Source organism: Megalobrama amblycephala, linkage group LG11 (assembly GCF_018812025.1).
Source record: "Megalobrama amblycephala isolate DHTTF-2021 linkage group LG11, ASM1881202v1, whole genome shotgun sequence".
Classification (NCBI taxonomy): domain Eukaryota; kingdom Metazoa; phylum Chordata; class Actinopteri; order Cypriniformes; family Xenocyprididae; genus Megalobrama; species Megalobrama amblycephala.
Window position 1 is genome coordinate 18,619,233 of NC_063054.1, and position 21,949 is coordinate 18,641,181.

The following is a 21,949-nucleotide window of genomic DNA, read 5'->3' on the forward strand; positions in this document are numbered from 1 at the left end:
TGATATTTTGTTTAATTTATTTGCTTGCTTTACATGTTAAAATAGAAAAATGGAAACATCAGCTCAATCCAAAGTATTGCTTTTTCCCCCCTCAGTTCTACCTTTGCTTAACCTATTGGAGCCCCACCCCCCTTTGAGCTACAACCATGACAATGACAAACCTGAACTCAAACTCAAATCTTTTCTGAACCCTTGAAAACAGTTGTTGTATGTTTTGATGGAATTACTTTATTACTTTTGCTTAAGTATGTCTGTCATATAACAGAGGCCGGATACTGATGCTAAACCCATAGATATTTAAAAGATGTATAAATTGTCAACATTCGTAACATTTATCTAGTAAAAAAAATTGTTAAATATTATATCCACTTTATTAACCCTCTGGTTTTGTTTAGTCATTTTAGACTGAAAAAAAATCGCTATGGTACTTCATCGGAATGGTACGAAATAGACTTTTATGGCAGTCGCTATGTGACCCCCATAAAAAATTGTGGACTTGATTCGAAAAAGCTAAATGGTCATTAAAAAAAATTGTGTTGTTCACAGTCAAAAATGATTACCATAGGAAATTAATGGGAAATAGGTACAAATACAGATAATTTTTTTTGTACAATCTACAAATCAGCCACGATGCAGAAAAAAAGTGCACAGCAATGAAGGGGTGACACTCTAAAATATCAAGAGTGCAAAATAGACACATTCCACCCACCTCCACACCCCACAGACACATATATGAACTGGTGTGTCTGTAACACAAAGCAAGTTTTTTCAAATACGAGAAAAAAAAAAATCAATAATTCAGCCACAATGCAGTAAAAAGAAGGCAAGGAAGAGGTTACACTCTAAAATATTGAGAGTACAAAACAGATACACCCACTCAAACACACACTTACTTACGCACACAGACAACACACTATCATTCGCTACTAGCTTTCGCCTGTCCCGAGGTGGCTAGAGAGTACATCAGCTCTCAGTGGATCCAGCCTCTTAAGAAGACCTTAGATAACCAACACCTTTGAAGAGACGGCGCCAACTCCTGCAAGGACTTCAGATGACGCAGTATCTAGATCAACATGCACATTCCCAAATTTCTATATATCCTAATTATTGTTAATATGTAATTCATTATTTCCAGGAGCTCATTGCTTCTACCTTCAATTAAACTGCTAACAGTGATTGTAAATTAAATTGCCTAAATTATTACATTAGCTAACTACATTCTCTAAATTGTAATGTTGACATGCATTCTCTGTAAAGCTGCTTTGAAACGATATGTGATGAAAAGCGCTATACAAATAAATGTTAATTGAAATGTAAATGTGAACTATCACACACACACAAATGAAGTGGTGTGGCTGTAGCAATATGGCATAATTGAGCTAGAAGACTCAAATAAGAGGTTGAAATCAGGTTGATATAGCTCTGATAAAGCATTCATGTTCATTTTTGTTGAACTTTGATGTTATGTGTAACAAAATGTCTTTCTCTGTGTTCAGGTTTGACTAGTAAAATTAATGCAAAAACTGACACTATAAAAAATATAATTTTTTATAGTTTAAATATGTATTAATCATGTTTAAATCCTTTTTTTTTCTTTTTTTTTTTTGCATCAGCAAATTATTCACAGAAATTTTAAGCAAATAAGTTTAAGTTTGCTTGTTTATTTACTAATTTATTTCATAATTCACTTAATATTATTGTCATGGGAATTGACGAGGACGATATGTGAATCAGTGTCCATCATTTTGCGAGCAACTGGTGATAAAGAAAAATGCCACATCATAATATTGAAAATATTTCCATTTTAAACCATGAAGACGAGCCAGTGGATATCACACAAACAATGTGCAAACTTTGCATGAGAGTTATGCGGGTGAAGAAGTCTCAAACTCCAGTCAATTATTCACTACAGAACCTGAAAGTAAAAACGGACTGAGCTTTTAGCATCTGTCGCTGCGTTAAACGGGGCATATTCTCTTAGAGACGATAAGAGATAAATCTAGTATTATCTTAATGTTTCTCTTGTGGCCCATAGTGAGAGAGAATTTTTTTCCTCGTATTTTTCGTATTTCGTTTTTTTTCGTGAATCAAGAAGTATTTTGTGTAAAACAACTTTTTTTTCTCCTTGCAGCGCGTCAGTTATGCGGTGATGCACTATGATATCACGGGGCAAATGAATTGCAGTATTAACTTAATAATAAAAGTAGCATGATAATAAGAATAATTTAATAGCCCTGCGTGCCTGTCCGCTATACGCCACTGTGAAGGAATAAGCGGCGTTCAGGCACGGCATCAAAGCGATTAACTGTTTTATCCAAATCCTCATACACGGACCGTTCAGTGTTCAGTACTGCAATTCAATTAAATTTTATTTATAGAGCACATTTAAAATCAGCCTGAGCTGGCCAAAGTGCTGTACATAGAGTTAAACGAAAGGAAAAAGAAGAACATAAATATAAAAGAACACATACAAATTATCAACAATTAAAAGCACAGAAAAAGAGATGTGTTTTTAGCATGGATTTAAATTCAGCAAACGTAGAAGCAGTTCTGACTGGTGGTGGCAAGCTATTCCACAGCTTAGGGCCCGCTACTGCGAAAGCTCGGTCTTCCCTGCGTTGCAGATGAGATCGTGGTACCAACAAAAGATGACCATTTTGGGATCTAAGTGATCTCGAAGGATTGTACATAACAATCAAATCAGATAGATATTTGGGAGCTAAATTATTGAGAGCTTTGTAAACAAATAGCAAAATCTTGTAGTCGATACGGTATCGGACTGGCAGCCAGTGTAAAGAACGTAGGATTGGTGTAATATGGTCATGTTTGCGGCTACCTGTGAGTAGACGGGCTGCTGCATTTTGGACCATTTGAAGGCGAGAGATGGAAGAGAGAGGTAACCCAGAATACAAAGAATTACAGTAATCGGGTCGAGTTGAGATAAAAGCGTGAATAACTTTCCAAACGTTTCCTGCTTAAGAAATGTTTGACTTTAGCTAACTTGCGAATATGATAAAAACTGGTACTAACTATGGTGTTGATTTGTTTGTCTAATTTAAGACCATTATCTAGGTGAAATCCTAGATCTTTAACATCAGAAGTAAGATAAGGAGTGAGGGTGCCAAGGTTGATAGAGTCTTCATCTGGGTGCTCTTTTGGCCCAAATTGAATGATTTGGGTTTTATCATCGTTAAGTATCATACAATTATTTGTAAGCCATAATTTGAGTTCATGCAGGCAAGCTTGCAATCTCTTGTATGCCGAGTTATCTTTACGTTTAATCGGTATATAAAGTTGTGTGTCGTCCGCATAGCAGTGATTTGACATCCCAAATTTATGCATAATTGATCCCAGGGGTAACATATACAGCGAAAATAATAACGGTGCTAAGATCGATCCTTGGGGTACACCACAGGTGACATGAGCCACTGAGGATGAGTGGACACCTAAATTGACAGTAAATCTTCTGTTTGACAAAAAAGATTGGAACCATTTCAACACTGTACCAGTGATACCAATCGAGTATTCAAGCCGAGATAAAAGAATCTTGTGGTCTATGAAATCAAAAGCAGAGCTCAAATCTAAAAGCACTAAGGCCATGGTATCACCAGCATCTGTGGCCATTAAAATATCACTGAAAACTTTTAAAAGAGCCGACTCAGTGCTATGAAGGGTGCAATGTCTGAGTCTCTCCTGTCTCATTGTGTTTCTTATGTGTTTAGTGCAAGCAAGAAATGTTTACTAGACTGTGGACTAGCTTTGACTCTTTGAACTACTACAAACATTATTGATTTTATTGATTATTGATTATTATCCATTGAACCTACAGTCCTGTGGCAACTATCTCAGCCTGCTCTGTTTATTTTCAGAAGAAAATTAATTCATTCTGGTGCCTATTCCAAAGAGCCAGGTTATAAAATATTTACCTCTACCTGTAATGTTTTGTGTAGCTCCCTGCCATGTGTGTACTACACCATGTATTATTTAGGGCCCACATTTTGAGGTGAGGATGTGGCTGTTTTATGTGCTGCAGTGACATTCTGGGCTTCTTTTCAATGAGAAAGGAGAAATTTGCACCACTGAGCATCCAAACATGTGTTCACCAAACAGGAAGAAATTGTTTTTTTTTTTTTTTTTTTTTTTTTTTCTGGTGGGGGGTTTTGTGTGCATCCAGACCTAAAAAAAAAAAATTTTATTTCACATTACAGAAATATTTACAACTTCATCATTTGTTAACACATTTTACATTTCATTTTCATCCCATTATAGCATGTCACTAAAACCTGGCTAACACCATTATAGCATGTCTCTGAAACTTTAACTTCTTCAAAATCAGATAGGATAGGCTGAATCAAAAATTGCTTAATCTCTGTCAGTGCAGTATAAATAAAGGTTTTTTTAGGCCTCTACTGTACACAGGAAGAGAATAAAGATATTGCTTGTTTTTCTAACTTGAGCTATGCTTTAGAACTTATCCTTCCAGATCAGCATTTATTTCAGACATTTTCCTACAGGATTTATTTGTCGACCTCAGAGGAGAGGTCACGTAAGACCCAGGCAACCAAACAGTGTGCTGAAATGTCTGGGGAACGGCCGCGAGGACCTCTCAGGTGCTGCTGTACATCAGTGAGAAAAGGTGGTAAAGAGAGCAGAAACAGAGCGAGAGAGGGTGTGCGAGTGAACACGCTCAGTGCTGATTCAGGGGAAAGATAAAAGAGTTTTTAGCTTCCCGTCCTGGCACGTTACATAAGCCGAGTGGTCCACAGAGAAACTGGGCGACTGTCAGGGCATCTGCACATGGTGCAGTAGAGCAAAACGACTCGAGGGACATCCACACGACTGCTGGAGTCCATGAGCCTTTAGCAGGTTGGAGGGGGGACAGAAACAAGTTTTCAGTGGAAAATTACTGTTTAGCTGAAAAAGCATAAACAGTAATTGTATGCAGTAGACTTCCAGACAGAGTGTATGTGAATTAAAAAGACTTGCATGATGTGATCAGTCCAAAGAGCCTTTTTCACCTGCGTTTTTGCCTGGAGAATCTTGACTATTCATTATTGAGTCTGCATTTTCCATTTGCATCAAATTGTTCTTAATTTGTCCAGTGGTTAAGTGTGTCAAATAGACGAAGACTTGTCCTTACATGATCTCAATGTCCTTACGCTTCCCCAAGCGTTTACTAGAGGGAAGCAAGACCTTGTTTTCTCCACATTTTTTTTCTTGCTATCTCCTTCTTCCCCATTCCACCCCTCAAAAGTCAGATGAGGCAGAGTTTTTCCCATGTGTAAATCATGCAATGCGAGAGAATGTCTTTATAGGAAAGCCCTGCAGCCTGGGGCATCTTGTGACAGATGGCCCCTGCAGAGCTACGGGATTGTCTCATCAGTCCTGCCCAAGAGACAGAGACTGTGTTTATCACAACAGATGAGCGCAAGCTACCTCTAAACATTTAATCAATCTGGAAAAGGACTAGAAGACAAATTCAGTTGAAGGTATAGCTGTATTTGTTCCTCAATGTTTTAGATCTTTTTTAGAAGCTGAAGAAGAGGAAACTATGTGTATGTCATATTAAACAACATAAATAATTTGTTTGTGCACACAAAAATTAGTATTCTGTCATTTACTCACCCTCTTGTCATTGGTGTATGGCTGTTTTTTCTTCTGCCGAACACAAAAGAAGATATTTTGAAGAATGTAAAAAAAAAATTCTAGACAGAAATTTTAAATTTTGGGTTTTGAACTATCCCTTTAAAACTGTTACACATTGGCTTTCAAAGGTTTGCGGTCAGTAAGTTCCCATTCAGTCGGTCATGTTCGACGTATGTCGGACAGACCGACAAATAGGAATCTCGCTAGAGAGGCCAATCTACTTTGAGTGTAACTAAAACGAGCCAATGCACATTGGCATGCAATCATATGCATCAGCTGCTCACCTCGCAGAGCGGGTATTTAAGCAGCAGGTGCGTTGCATCTTCAGCTTTTCGCTTCGGAGCCGAACTGTGTTTGTTCCTGTTTTCTGCAAGCAGGTGTCTGCTAAAAGACGAGTCAAGCTTTTTGGTTGAACTTCTCTTTTTTTCCGAGTGCGGGCGAACAGCACAGCAGCGGGGTCGAAGTCCTCTCTTTATTTTCTGTTTTTTGTTTCGTTTGCCATTATTGAGCAAATAGCTGTTTTGACAGAGTCAAAAGGCTGTTCTCACGGCCAGTGCGGTGTGCTTTGAGCGCTGAAAGCCGTTTTTACGGCTGGTAAGAGTGAGCGCCTTCAAAGAGAGAGAGAGCACACAACAGGATGCACACAATCCCTGTCTGTGTTGTGACGGCCGTTCTCCTGTGTGCTTCAGCACTTTTAAAAGAGTAAAGTCCCTAAAAGAGCTTACACAAGTAGAGCTTGCGTCTTTTTAAAGATGCCATTCTATTTGTGTTTTTCTGGATGCGGTCGTTTCCTGTCCTCACTGACGCCACGATCACTGTTTCACATGTCTGGGCGCGTGCTGAAACGATGTTCGTGGGTGTTTCATGTTTTCGTATGAGAACATAATCACGTCGACACGCCAGTCGTGACTCTTCTTTCTCCGGGAAGCTTGAGTCCACTCTGTTGTTGGCCAGCTGCCGCTTGTGTGTAAAAGCACAGCCGCGGGTCTGCCCGACACTCTGGGAGACCGTGGAGATCAGCGAGAGCAAACCTTTCGCTCCTCTTCGTGTCATGTACCGTCGAGCTGTCTGGCTGCAGCCAGCTTGCTCAGCGCTCTAGATGCGCGGTCTCCTTGCCTTAATCTCCATTGTAGCGCCCTCTCTGGTGCACCAGAAGAGGTCTACTTTGGTGAAATGGCTTGGGTGACTTGAGGTTGAGGGGTTCCTTCGGGGAACCAACCCCCTAGGGCCCCTCCCCTCTAGCGCATTTCAAGCTGGCAGTTTCTGGATTGGATTGCTGGTCCTTCTCATAGGGGAACCTAGCATTTCATTCAGGGCTCCAGCTGAGGGTCATATGTCGATTGCAGCATCAGAGAGTGCTGTTATGCTCTGGAAATGAGGGTGACGCTGCCCACTGTAATGGTGTGTGCTAATGCTGACTCAGATTTAGAGTTTACAGCCATGCTTTCCCGGGTGTGCATGGAAAACTTGGCAGTATAGAACTGTATTGGTGCCATAAATATGGAAGGCAAAAAGTGCCAAAATATGCATAAAGTTTTCCCCTCTCACTACCCTCTTGGTTGGGGTGGCTGGGCACAGACCACACCCACCCTGCATGTGAGGCCAAGGCACTCTTTATGCATGAGGGTAGTTCTGAGCCAAGGTTGAGCTGCGCTTGTTGACTAACCATGATCAAAGTCACAGCGCAGGCCCTTGGCCAGACGATGTCCACCTCAGTGGTCCAGAAGCGCCCCCCTGGCTTACCATGCGGAGGTGCGAGAGGTTGTCAAGCTAAAAACGCTTTCTCGACACTCCCATCTCTCAAGGTGGCCTTTTCGGTGACACTGTCGGGGACTGAGCCCAGCAGTTCTCCTCAGTTAGTAGCAGACCATGGAGCTTCCCCCGACAAACCATTGAGTTCCTCGTGGGCCGCCCCTCACTCTGCTCATTGCCCCACTGCGGGTACACCTACGGTCCCTTTGATCCCGCTTGTATGGTCTCTGCGAGCCTGGTTGGCGCTCCCCAGTCCGTCTCGCTGGCTCATTCGGACCTTCAGGCTCGGCTATGCGATTTAGCTCGCCCGGCGTCCCCCCAAGTTCAGGAGTGTCCACTTCACTGCAGTGAAAGCTGTCGATGCCCTTGTCTTGTGTGCGGAGACCACAGTCCTACTGGTGAAGGACGCGATAGAGCCGGTCCCTCCAGCCGATATGAGGTCAGGGTTCTACAGTCCCTACTTCATTGTACCCAAGAAAAGCGGTGGGTTACGACCGATCTTGGACCTGCAAGTTTTGAATCGGAGCCTCCACAAGCTACCATTCAAAATGCTCACGCAGATCAGCATTTTCGAGTGCATCCGTCCCCGAGATTGGTTTGCAATCCGAGATTGCAAACCAGATTTTTTCCGAGATTTTCCGAGATTTGGTGATCGACCTGAAGGACGCGTACTTTCATGTCTCAATTTTACCTCGACATAGGCCATTCCTGTGCTTTGCGTTCGAGGGTCGAGCATATCAGTACAAGATCCTACCCTTCAGGCTGGCCCTGTCTCCCCGCGTCTTCACGAAAGTCGTGGAGGGAGTCCTTGCTCCCATGAGAGAACAGGGTGTTCACATCCTCAACTATCTTGACGACTGGCTCATTCTAGCTCAGTCGCAGGATCAGTTGTGCGAACACAGGGACCTTGTGCTCAGTCACCTCAGACAGTTGGGTCTTCAGGTCAACTGGGAAAAGAGCAAACTCTCCCCTGTGCAGAGGATCTCTTTTCTCGGTATGGAGTTGGATTCGGTCGAACAGACAGCACGCCTCACAGAGGAACGTGTTCAGTCGGTGTTGAACTGCTTGAATACGTTCAAAGGCAGGACAGCAGTCCCACTGAAACTCTTTCAGAGACTCCTGGGGTATATGGCGGCCACTGCGGCAGTAACCCCGCTCGGTTTGCTCATATGAGACCGCTTCAACACTGGCTTCATGGCCGAGTCCAGAGATGGCCGTGGCAACACGGCACTTTCCGGGTGGCAATCACTCCGGAGTGCCGCCAAACTTTCAGCCCGTGGTCGGACCCCTTGTTTCTTCGGGCAGGAGTGCCCCTAGAACAGGTGTCCCGGCATCCTGTGGTGTTCACAGATGCTTCTGCCACCGGCTGGGGTGCCACGTACAACAGGCATGCAGTTTCAGGGGTGTGGACGGGCCCCCAACTGCATTGTCACATCAACTGGCTCGAGTTGCTAGCAGTACGCCTTGCCCTGAGCCGCCTGAAAGGGCCGTTACGGGGCAAGCATGTGCTGGTCCGCACGGGCAACACTGCGACTGTTGCGTACATTAACTGCCAAGGTGGTCTGTGCTCCCGTCGCATGTTGCAACTCGCCCGCCATCTCCTCCTTTGGAGTTAGAAGCATCTGAGGTCGCTTCGTGCCATTCATGTTCCCGGTGTGCTCAACCGTGTGGCCGACGAGCTATCATGAGCTGTGCTTCCGGGAGAGTGGCGACTCCACCCCCAGGTGGTCCAGCTGATTTGGAGAGAGTTCGGAGAGGCTCAGGTAGACCTGTTTGCCTCACCAGAATCCTCCCATTGCCAGTTGTTTTACTCCCTGTCCAAGGGAACACTCGGGACAGATGCACTGGCGCACAGCTGGCCCCTGGGCCTTCACAAATATGTGTTTTCCCCCAGTGAGCCTACTTGACACAGACCTTGTGCAAAGTCAGGGAGGATGAGGAGCAGGCCCTGTTAGTTGCGCCCTATTGGCCCAACCGGACGTGGTTCCCGGAACTCTTACTCCTCGCGACAGCCCCTCTCTGGCCCATTCCTCTGAGGAAGGAGCTTCTTTCTCAGAGATGGGGCACACTTTTGCACCTGCGTCCAGACCTCTGGAAACTCCATGTCTGGTCCCTGGATGGGACGCGGAGGTTCTAGGTGACTTACCCCCAAGGTACTTAACACCATCACTTCGGCACGTGTACCATCTACAAGACATGCTTACGCCTTGAAGTGGAACCTGTTCGTCGAGTGGTGCTCTTCTGAGAAGACCCCCGAAGATGCTCGATCAGAGTCGTGCTTTCCTTCTTGCAGCAAGGGTTGGAGCGTAGGCTGTCCCCCTCCACCCTCAAAGTCCATGCTGCTGCTATTTCTGCATACCATGACCACATAGATGGCAAATCCGTTGGTAAGCACGACCTGGTCGTCAGGTTCCTTAGGGGGGCGAGACGGTTAAATCCTCCTCGACCCCCCTCCATACCCTCTTGTGACCTTGCTCTGGTACTAAGAGCACTCCAGAATGCTCCCTTTGAGCCTTTGCAGTCAGCAGACTTAAAGATTCTGTCTATGAAGACTTTGCTGTTGGTTGCATTGGCCTCCATCAAGAGGATAGGGGACCTGCAAAGCTCAGGTCATGCCCTGCCCGCTCAGGTTGCATGCGCACTCCACGAGAGGTGTCGCATCCTCCTGGGTGCTGGCTCATGGCACCTTGCTGACAGACATTTGTAGAGCTGCGGGCTGGGCGACACCTAACGCGTTAACTAGATTTTATAGCCTTCGTGTTGAGCCGGTCTCCTTCCGTGCTGTTGGTTGCATTGGCCTCCATCAAGAGGGTAGGGCACCTACCAAGCTCAGAGCGTGCCCTGCCCGCTCAGGTTGCTTGCGCATTCCACGAGAGGGGTCGCATCCTCCTGGGCGCTGGCTCGTGGCGCCTTGCTGACAGACATTTGTAGAGCTGCGGGCTGGGCGACACCTAACATGTTCGCTAGATTTTATAACCTTCGTGTTGAGCCGGTCTCCTCCCGTGTTCTCACCTCTGGTCAGAGGCACGGAGAGGCCCCGGCTTAGTGTCGGCTTGCTGGCTTACATGCGTTTTTTCCTCCAGAGAGTACCTACAAGGCAGACCCTGTTGAGTCCTCCGATCTCCCTTCGGCAGCTGACGTAGCGGAGCGTCTGGCACCAGGCCTATATTCCGTTGCATCCTTGAGAACTGGGTTTAGGCTGGGTACCATATGTGTGACCCTACAGGGATCCCATATGTCTAGTTCCACGGTTGCTCCTAAACGAAGCCCGTGTCTTTCCCTCTGGGAGAACCAACCCTTCATCGGGTTGGAGTCACCCCAGTTCTTCCATATGCAGTACAGCCTACGAGGTTAGTCCATATGTACTTCTCCACATAACTCCTTCAGGGAAGGATGTGGCTTCCACAGCGTTCCTTTCCCAGCGAAAGGGTACGCTTTCCCAGTGTTATCTAATAGTCTCACTGAGTGGGTTTTGGGGAACAGCAGTGATCGACACTCTCTGTGTCAGCCTTGTCCCACCGTCCTCAGGCAAGGGGGTCAGGTGGCTTACTACAGAGCGCTGGAAGGGGGCAGCTCCTGTGGCGCTTTGGTAGGGATTCCTATTCGTCAGTCTGTCCGGCATATGTTGAAAGTGACCGACTGAATGGGAAAGTCTCGATTACAAAGGTAACCCTCATTCCCTGAAGGAGGGAACAGAGACGTGCGTCCCGTCGCCACAGTCGCTGTACCCCGCTGATGCTGCCGCCTAACCTGTTCGGCTCCTCAGCGAAAACCTGAAGATGCAACGCACCTGCTGCTCATTAAATACCTGCGCTGCGAGGCGAGCAGCTGATGCATATGATTGCATGCCAATGTGCATAGGCTCGTTTTAGTTACACTCGAAGTAGCTCTTTAGCGAGATTCCTATTCGCCGGTCTGTCCGACGTATGTCTCCATTCCCACCTTCAGGGAACGAGGGTTACCTTTGTAACCGAGACTATTTTTTTTTGTTTTGGAAAGAAGTCTCTTATGCTTATTTGATCAAAAACACATTAATATCGTGAGATATTAAAATTTAAAATAACTGTAATAACTAAATAATTTAAATACATTTTTAAATTTTAATTTATTCCTCTGAAGGCTGGAGCAAAGACTGCTGAAAATTCAGCTTTACTGTCAATGTCACATCATCCCTCAAATCATTCTAATGTGTTGATTTGGTGCTCATGAAACAATTACTTAAAAATGTTGAAACAGTTGTGCTGCTTAATATTTTTGTGGAAACCATTATGCATTGTTTTTTTTTTTTCATGATTATTTGATGAATTTTGATGAGTTTAAAAGAATGTCATTTATTTGAAAGAGTCTTTACGATCACTTTTGTTCCATGTAATGCACCCTTGCTGAATAAAATAATTTATTTCTGACCCCAAACTGTTGAACATTAGTGCACTAGCAGTGCACATGCAGGGGCCCATTGGTGGTGGTTGTGTTGCATCAATGTGTTGAGTTGTGCTAAAAATTGCCAACTCCTGATGAAAATGAACACCCTTAGATCATAATTAACAGGTTTACTATCATTCTGTCTCTGTGATTTAAATTTCACAGAGAATGTTCACTCTGTGAAACAGTTCAGTACGTATGCATGATATGGCTCAAATATGGCCTTGTGTCATATCGATAGAACACAAACATTTTACCAAATTCAAGGGATGGATGTTGAAGATGTAGCTCAGCTCTACTCTCAAATGATATTTAAAATGGTTCAGCTGAAAAAAAAAAGCTCTTTATCTTATTCTGTCTGCAAAAGCAGCCTTTATTCAACAAGTTGTTATCTCGTATGTTTATTTCTCTGGAAGAAACGAGTCAATTTTAATGAGCTCAAGGTCTGTTTATGAAATTAGACTTGTCCTCTAGACAGACCCCAGAGAGCTGCAGACAGTAGATATGGGCTCTGTAAAGGTCAGGTTGTTTTCTCTCTCATGATCATTTTCATTTTTCCTGACCTAATCATTGATGTGTTGTGGAATCTCTCATTTTGGTATTTTAGAATTATTGTTCATTATTGTTCAAGTTTTTGGTGTAGAACTTGCTGGCCGTACACTTTTTATGGGTTTTGGCAATGTTGGGTGTAATGCATTACCAAGTAATTAATTACTGTCATTTAATTACTTTTTCTTTGAAAAAGTAAAGTAAGGAATTACTCTTAATTTTTCTATAATTTAATTACAGTATACTTTTTGATGTAATTGCATTAAATATTTTATACACTAGAACAATTCTGGTAACATTTTACAATAAGATTCATTAGTTAACATTAGATAACATGAACTAATAATGAACTGCACTTGCACAGCATTTATTAATCTTTGTTAATGTTAATTTCAACATTTACTAATACATTATTAAAATCTTGTTAACATTAGTTAATGCACTGTGAACTAACATGAACAAACAATGAACAACTGTATTTTCATTAACTAACGTTAATGAAGATTAGCAAATGCAGTAACAAATGTCTTGCTCTTGGTTAGTTCATGTTAGTTAATACATTAACTAATGTTTAACTAATGAACTTTATTGTAAAGTGTTACCATAATTCTGTATAACACAATAGTGGATTTATAAACAAAATTTAATAATTACAAAGTTCTGTCATAGAACTCTAGATGGCACAGGCTAATGGGTCCTTAACTCAACCTGCTCATAATCACATCAGTATCTACAGGGCATAGCTGATTGGCTCCTTCTGTATCAGTAGCCAATGAGCTTGCATGCTCATCCTTCAAAATACTTAGCATTAGCAGTGCAGCGCACTTCAGAAACCCTCCACCTTCCCCAGCTCCACCTGTATAGATCTGCTACGGGTAAATAAATGTACGCTATGTTGTAGGGTTGCATGATTATGACAAAAAATCATAATTGTCGATTATTCCCTTGAAATTGTAATTGCGATTATTAATTACAATTATCACAATTTACATTGAATGATGTTTTGAATAGCTTTATACCATTGTTTGAAGCAATAATATTTTTTTACTTGGTCTGCTTGATTTCAAATGGTAAATTGAATTAAAAAAAAACAATTTAGCAGTAATAAAATAAGAAAAAATGAACAAATTACTAAGAATAGCACAAATAAATACAATAGAATAAAGATAGAAATTAAATAGACTGCTTTCTTTTTTTCAGGTAGGTCTAACAGTAGTGATCAGGTAAGAAACTGAATAAAGAAACAAAATAATCAAATGTAAAATAACATTGGAATAATAATAAAAATTGAATACAGATTAATCAGAGAGTGTCAGAGAGTGACACAGAGAGAGGAAATTGTTTAATAAAGTCGTTATTTTTGTTTTTTGCACACAAAAAGTATTCTGGTCGATTTATAACATTAAGGTTGAACCACTGTAGTCACATGGGCTATTTTAACAATGTCTTTACTATCTTTCTGAGCCTGCAAAAGTTGCAATTACGTTGCAGTCTGGGGTCAGAAAGCTTTCGGATTTTATCATAAATATCTTAATTTGTGTTCTGAAGATGAACGAAGGCCTTGCTCATTTTCTGCCATTACATGAACGTGCTGTCGCGTTACAATAATGCGCTCTCCACAAACCTGCGGGTATGATTAAAATTATGCAAAATACCTGCAATTCTGCGCTGTAACTGAAACGAGTGACAACAGGAGGAGGCGGGTGTGTGTCAAACTCGCTGTTGGGGAGATGAGAGAATGAGAACGTGCCACTGGTTAAATATCAGGGTTTTCATTGGTCCGTTTATGATCGGATAACTTTATTGGCTACCGATATGCTGGTCAAAGCAGAGCCATATGGTTTCAATATTAATTCAAATTGTTGGCGTACTCCGTAACGGAATGTGATTTTACAAGTAGCGAAGTAGATTACTTAGCTTAATTTGTACTTAAAGGTGCCCAAGAACATGTTTTCAAAAGATGAAATATAAGTCTAAGGTGTCCCCTGAATGTGTCTGTGAAGTTTCAGCTCAAAATACCCCATAGTTTTTTTTTTTTTTTTTATTAATTTTTTTAACTGCCTATTTTGGGGCATCATTATAAACGCGCCGATTTATGCAGCACGGCCCCTTTAAATCTCGTGCTCTCTGCCAACGGAGCTCGTGCTTGCCTTAAACAGCTATAAACAAAGTTCACACAGCTAATATAACCCTCAAAATGGATCTTTACAAAGTGTTCGTCATGCAACATGTCTAATCGCGTAAGTAGAGTATTTAATTGGATGTTTACATTTGATTCTGCATGAGTTTGATTGTGCTCCGTGGCTAACGGCTAATGCTACACTGTTGGAGAGATTTATAAAGAATGAAGTTAAAGTATAAAGTGTTTATGAATTATACAGACTGCAAGTGTTTAAAAAATGAAAATAACGACAGTCTTGTCTCCGTGAATACAGTAAGAAACGATGGTAACTTTAACCACATTTAACAGTACATTAGCAACATGCTAACGAAACATTTAGAAAGACAATTTACAAATATCACTAAAAATATCATGTTATCATGGATCATGTCAGTTATTATTGCTCCATCTGCCATTTTTCGCTATTGTCCTTGCTTGCTTACCTAGTCTGATGATTCAGCTGTGCACATCCAGACATTTATACTGGCTGCCCTTGTCTAATGCCTTTCATAATGTTGGGAACATGGGCTGGCATATGCAAATATTGGGGGCGTGCACCCCGACTGTTACGTAACAGTCGGTGTTATGTTGAGATTCGCCTGTTCTTCAGAGGTCTTTTAAACAAATGAGATTTATATAAGAAGGAGGAAACAATGGAGTTTGAGACTCACTGTATGTCATTTCCATGTACTGAACTCTTGTTATTTAACTATGTCGAGGTAAATTCAATTTTTGAATCTAGGGCACCTTTAAGTACAAGTAAAATTACAGATTAAAAAATGTACTCAAAAAAGTACAAAAACCCGAAAAAACTATTTACAGTAACGTGAGTAGTTGTAATTTGTTACTTCCACCTCTGCTTAATATTTTGTAACATACATTTTGGTAAAAAACATTTGGGTTAAGATTTTTTTTTTGAGAAATGAATACAATTATTAATACAATTTTGATCATTAAATTGATCAAATGTGACACTAAAGACAGTATTACAGAACATTTCTATTTCAAATAAATGCTGTTCTTTTGAACTTGCTAATTATAAAATCCTGAAAAAATGTATTACAGTTTCCACAAAAATGTTAAGCAATATACACGGTAGTGAATGTATCGTAGTTTTTATTGCGTTGTTGTGCTGTGTAATTTCCTAGTTGGTAGTTTGATAGAAGCTTCACTAGTTTGTGAATTTGGTGAGATTTACTATGTCACTGCATTATCAACTTAGTGTACTAATAGTGGTTGTTTCCATGGTAACAGGCTTTCTAGTGTATTTCGCTTAAACTAATTCGGATTTTCTAAAAAAGGAACCTGACTAATGGTTTCTAGAGAGACATATGCTAGCACTTAACGTCTGAGTTATATTAGGGGTGTCTTGAAATATTTATTAGGTATTGTTGAAAATCAATTTCACTATGGAGAATCTGGCTGGCATTTTTACTTCCGGAAGCCAGCCATTGAGCCCTATTGTACGGAAGTGTCTTTTTAGAGGTGACGTGATTGTTTGACATCAGGGTACTACATTAGCTTATTGAACATTGTCGATTTCTGCATTCATGGGACCGCTTTTCGTACGTCTGTTCCATCAATGCATCCTTACTTTGTGAATGCTTAAGCATATGCCCCAACTATTTCAGACCTTTATTGATATTCATATTGGCATCTTACAAAATGTGTATCCCCAGCATCCTTCTCTCTACATAACCAGCTTTTACCTCAGACCCTCTCAGGCACGTGCACAGGTAGGGCTCAGCCTGTGCAGAGCACATGCCCTTTTTGTCCTTACACCCCGAAGTGCCCTTTTTTTGGAGGTGTTTTACTTTCTTTATTTTCTTCAATAAATCAATGCTATCGGTCATCCTTTACGTCTGTCTGTCTGATTTGTAAATATTTAGCCTAATAAAGGTATTAAAAAGAGCTTGTGACAAAATCGTTTTGGTTTCGCTCAAACTGTCTGTCAAACCTCTTAACTCCGCCCCCTGAATGCAGTGAACTGAAGTTCCACAGCAGAGCAGCTGAACGTCTTGCAATGGTAAATAAATATCTTGTTGTTTGAATAAGTACAACGTTGTCTTTACGAAAGAAACACTAGTATGTCTATAAAGTTTCATATTTTATGCATTTGAGGCCTAGCATTAGCATCTAAGTTAGTCATAGCCAGTAGCCTACAAATAGCCTTAAATAGTCTGTGCATACAGTAGTACTACATCTTTTATAAATTGAGATTTTGGCCAAACGTATTTTACAAACGGAAAAAACTGAGCACCCTTTTTCAGTTTCAGCACATGCCCCTCAAAAGGTCTGTGCATGGCCCTGGGCCCTCTATACCATTAAGTCAATATGTGACTGACATGATTTAACAAAATAGCTACAGATTGGATCTGCATGCTCTGCTGTTTGGGCATCTCTGGGTTTTAATGCAGTTATGAAGGCAATTGGCTGCAGGCAGGTTGCATATTTCAAATTGTAATAAAGAACGGACAGGCGGGGCGCATACCACAGCTTTTTAAGTCTAGAAGCAATTACAGCTTGCGGGAAGTCATTTAAACTGCAGAATAACTCACTTTGATGACCTGTGCTGCCGTTTATCAGCCCAGACTTTGTTAGTGTCTCAAGGAGGGTCCAAAAGTGTGACATGCTGAAAAATGGAACAAATACGGTACACAGAAAACATTGTGATACAAATTTAACCTGCCGTATAGGTTGGCCAAGATGGAGCAAGATGAACCTTAATTTTTTTTCTTGATCATAGATGGCACAAAATCTCAGCATTTCTAGCAGCATTTTTGATGAATGGCTATGCTATTTTTAATTTTGTCATTTCATCTGAATAAAAAAAAATCAATCAAAATCAACATTTGTGAGATTTAGTCGAAACAGTTTTGAGGTTAATTGATCTAATGTTGTGCCTTTTGAAAATAGTGATCTATGACATTGTATTATGTTGATTATCAAAATTTTGTGTCTATTTGTTGAGGGATTTGTGGACAAATTAATGTTATAGATTTGTGGAGTAAAAATTATTTTGATGTGAAAGATTGGGTAAGATGGTCCCCCCAGAATTGGCATAGAAGACCCCAAGCGACATGTTGTTACTAGTCTTATTTTTTTAATGTAATAGTTATTGTAATTCATGGGGTTATTATTCAGTAATTCCATGAATCAGGTGTACATTTCAGACATCTTTGCTTTAAAAGGCTAATTATCTCATCTGAATGGTTGTCATCATGACATATCTTCATTTAAAAGATGGGCAATTAAAAATGTATATATTCACATGCCTGTATATAAGTTATTGAATAAATTTCTATTTCAGATGAACCTCTTTTATTGGGATTCTGTTTTGTCTGACATCAGATATTCAGTTATTCCACTAAATTGTCAAAACAATTTAAAATGGAATAATTGATTTAGTATATATCATTGACACTTTAAAAACATATAAATATTAATAAGAATATCAAAAATCATTTATACATAATATAATTATCATTTTGTGCTATGACTACTGATTTAGCAAATGTCTCTATTTATTTTCCTTAACACATTGTCTGGTGCTTCAACCTCCTGCACATGTTAAACTTACATCTAAATATGATGCGATTTGAAAGTAATTGCACATTGATCTTAAAGGGGACATCTTGACCCTACTATTTGTGTTTTCCTTTCCTAGTTTTCCTCTACAACATAGCATCCTCACTCTAAGCAAAAATAGTTGTTTGAAGTGTAATCTTTTTGTTCTCTTTTCCAGGAAACCCCTTCGAAAAGAAGAAAACGGCACAAGCCGAGGGGAGTATGCCATGAGCTCACGCTGTAAACAGCAGGTAGTGGAAACCAATAATACTGGAGTATAGTCACCATGCTTCAGCAAGACATGTACAGCTGAACATTCTGTACCCTACAGCACCACCGTCTCTCTGTTTGGGTTTATGAGATGGACGCAAGGTATATTATGAATTTAAGAACTGTAAAATGCATGAATGCCCTTCTTGGGACATAGAAAGATGTTTAAAGAAAAGACTAACGCAAGCAGGAAATTACTGACGTGTATAGGCAAGCATAAGCAGGTTTTGAGGAGACTTGGAAACTCCTAGCAATGCTGGCAGCTGCACGAGTATCACGAGACTCAAACTGGTGGCCCTCTGGGGCCCCTTTGATGACAATATACAACTCCAACAACAAAATAAACGCATGCACTTTCTGTTGAATGCAATGATGTTTTGAAATTCCTGTCTTCTCTTGTCTTTAACTCTGTCTCTGCAGTGTCCCTCATTGAACATTAAGGGTTCTCTCACCTCATGTAGGTTGTGTGAGTGTTAATTGGTTAAATGAACACATTGGCCCCATTGTTTAGCTACAGTCTGTTAGAGCATCCAAATGGATTGGTTCATCCTGCACTTGTGTACCAAATATACGCAGACACCCAGAATTTAGTTGTGGTTTGTGTTACTATGCAATTGGAAAGGATTGAGTTCTTGAGGTGCATGTCGATGATACAAAAATGCAATGCTAGCATTAGCATTGCCAATAGTTAGCTGATTAAAATTTGATCATTCTATAGATATGTATATGTTTTAAACAGACTAAATATGGCTGATGTAGCCTACATGTGAAAAATATCAGTTTATAAATAAATGAAAAAAGAACAAAAGGGATGATTGGTTAGTTTTAGGTATGTGTCAATATTAAAGTGAGTTATTTCATGTTATGGCTGATAAATAGCTGATATTAAAATCTATACTTTTTTGTCTAAAACTAAAATGTATAGTTTTTGTGAAGGTCAAAGCAATGTTTGGATGCTTAGACAACATTATGTACAGTATGAAATATGGATAACTATTAATTTTGAGATGAATAATTGAGTAGTTCAGATTTTAAAAGTCATAACATGTGAGACTTCTCTAACTATTTTAATGATATAGACGTTTGGCTTTCTGTGTTACATATTTATGTAATGTACACAATATGATGGATGTCCAGAAGTAGTTTACCTTTCAGTAGCCGCACATTCCCGTTCAGTTGCTAATTACAACTGAAGCAATTCTCAATTTTTTAGGACTTGTAAATGAAAGTGGTCCATAATTTTGTACCAATTAGATATATTGCAAGAAATAAAATGGTGAAATGAAATTACATTTTAAAGTTCAAATGATTGAACATTTATGAAAAAGTTATGAAAAAGCAATGAGAAACACATTTTTACATTAGTCATTTCCTCTAACAGAATCAGTAAGGTTAATGTAACAGAAAACAGTGCACTAGTGCAACTGGATTTGATAATCATGTCATCATTTGTGGTCTGTTGTCCATCTCGAGTCTTGGGAATGCTTGCAAATAATTCTAGATTCAAGTCTCTTCTTGACCTTTTTGGCAACTCTTAAGAACTAGGGTGGTACTTATCATGCTTTTACTAAGATACTAAGTTTATAGCTATTTTTTAAAGTGGTTATACTGTGATTTTATGTGGGTTAGTGGATGCTTCAAAGATGTATCAAGGTGATTCTTTAAACAAGCTTAACTCTAAATTTAGCTTGTAATGTCACTCACAATCAGACCCTCTCTAATGTTTAGTTTACTTTTCATTAGAACTGTATATCCAACATGTATAAATATCTTTTTTATAGACAGAAGCTTGGTGTATTTAGAAAACAGTGATGCAGTGTTCATGCATACAGTAACATTGAACTATTAATCATAATATAAAACCATATACAACTGAGCAATGATGTTTACATAAAATACAAACTTGTGTAAACAAACATCCTTCTTCATATCCTGTAAAGCATTCTCACACTCTACTGTACAGTCATTCGCCCTTCAACCAGATATATGTACTGAAGATATATGTGTATTATACTGTACAAAGGTACTCAGAATTGTATTGCATGAATGTACATATCAATATTTGCCTTCTTGACAGTCTATCGTGTGTACAGAGTAAGAGAAACTGTTTATAGGGATAAGTATAAATCGATGTGTCGTCAGAACAGAATAAGTGTTATTGTTTGTCTGGAACAAGCCATTAATGTATATTTGAGTAATCAGAGGTTGTTGCACAATGTATGCATCACATACAAAAATGTAAAACTATTATATATTGTGCATTGAACTAATTTAATTGCAACTTGCTGACTTTTTTAGTTTTAAATAAAATTGTACTACTGAATCGTATCTGGTGCTTATTCATCTGCAAAAATAATTGGTCTGTCATAATTTAAATTGCAAGAATAATTCCATAATTCTGTATTCTTTCCACTCTGAAAATAGCATCTATGATGAGTATGTATGTTTATAAATCTGTTTTAATCTGATTTTATTACACTGTTGACACCTGATATCTGTCAGCCTTGGAACGTTTTGTGGCTTTATGTGGTGGATAATTATATTCCATTAATTGCTATCTGAGATATAATTATCTCTATATAATTATTGTACTAAAAATATCCTAGACCTAGCAACAACAACAACAACAAGGCCTTGTAGAACGAACTAGTATTCACTTTATAAAAGGAAGAAATTTCACTCACACTGTTGCATATAAAATGTGTGATTTTCTTTTAATGTAATATTTAGGTGTATAATAGGTTAATAATAAAAAAGTTAGCAAAGACAGTTAGTAAAACCTCTATGTCAGACAAGGGGGAATCTGTTTATGAAGGAGTTAAATTGGAAGAAATTATGGGGAGAAAATGTTGTCTGCTCACCTCTGTCTGCCGACACACCTTGCTTGACAAGTAATTTAGAAAAGTGGAATATCAAGATGTCTTTCCAATAAGATATGTTCTCTGTGCTGCCAGATAAATTACCCCAGTGTGGATAAGGATGATAAATTGCTTGGAGAAACTGAAGGCCGAGTCTGCTGTCAGTCAGTCAGTCAGTCACTTTCACGTGAAAAAATGTGATGCTTTACAATGTTTACACTGTCAATTAGTCAGGCACCAGTACAGCTTCACGTCAGTCAAAGTTATTTGTCCGTGGCTTCATATTATTCAGACCTAATGCTCTCATTGTACATTACAGGTCTCTGAAATGTATGTAAAGCACTGAAGCTCAGAAATAAATAGTTGTTAAGATACTGTTTAGGTTAAATTCATTTGCTATTTATTTTTAGATATAATAATGAACATATAGATATAAAAAAAAACATGTAAATTGCACGTAAGGAAGGATTTGCAATTTTAACAAGTTAATTTCTCCAATTCGTTGTTGAAATATGATAGCCACCATGTAAATGATTATAACTTTTTTGAGAAATTTATTTAAACATACATTAAATAATAAGACATTACTAACAGCTTAAGTAAATATAGACTAATGAATAGGCTAATATAGTGCATATATTTAGTGAAATGCATATATCTAGAGTTAATTTCTCAAATAAATCTGAAAAATGACTTGCCAGTGGTAAATGTAATGCTATGTGAG

The 21,949-nt window shown here is 39.7% G+C and overlaps 1 protein-coding gene across 2 annotated transcripts in view; it reads left to right on the forward strand.

Moving 5' to 3' along the window:
- prima1 (proline rich membrane anchor 1) overlaps window positions 1–20,690 on the forward strand; it is a 52,201-nt gene extending 31,511 nt beyond the window's left edge. For both annotated transcript variants that reach the window (XM_048206534.1, XM_048206533.1), the window contains exon 4: window positions 18,276–20,690. In XM_048206534.1, coding sequence (XP_048062491.1) covers window positions 18,276–18,378 — 103 coding nt within the window. In that variant the 3' untranslated portion in view covers window positions 18,379–20,690. The remainder of the gene's footprint in view (window positions 1–18,275) is intronic.
- Window positions 20,691–21,949: the final 1,259 nt, after the last annotated feature.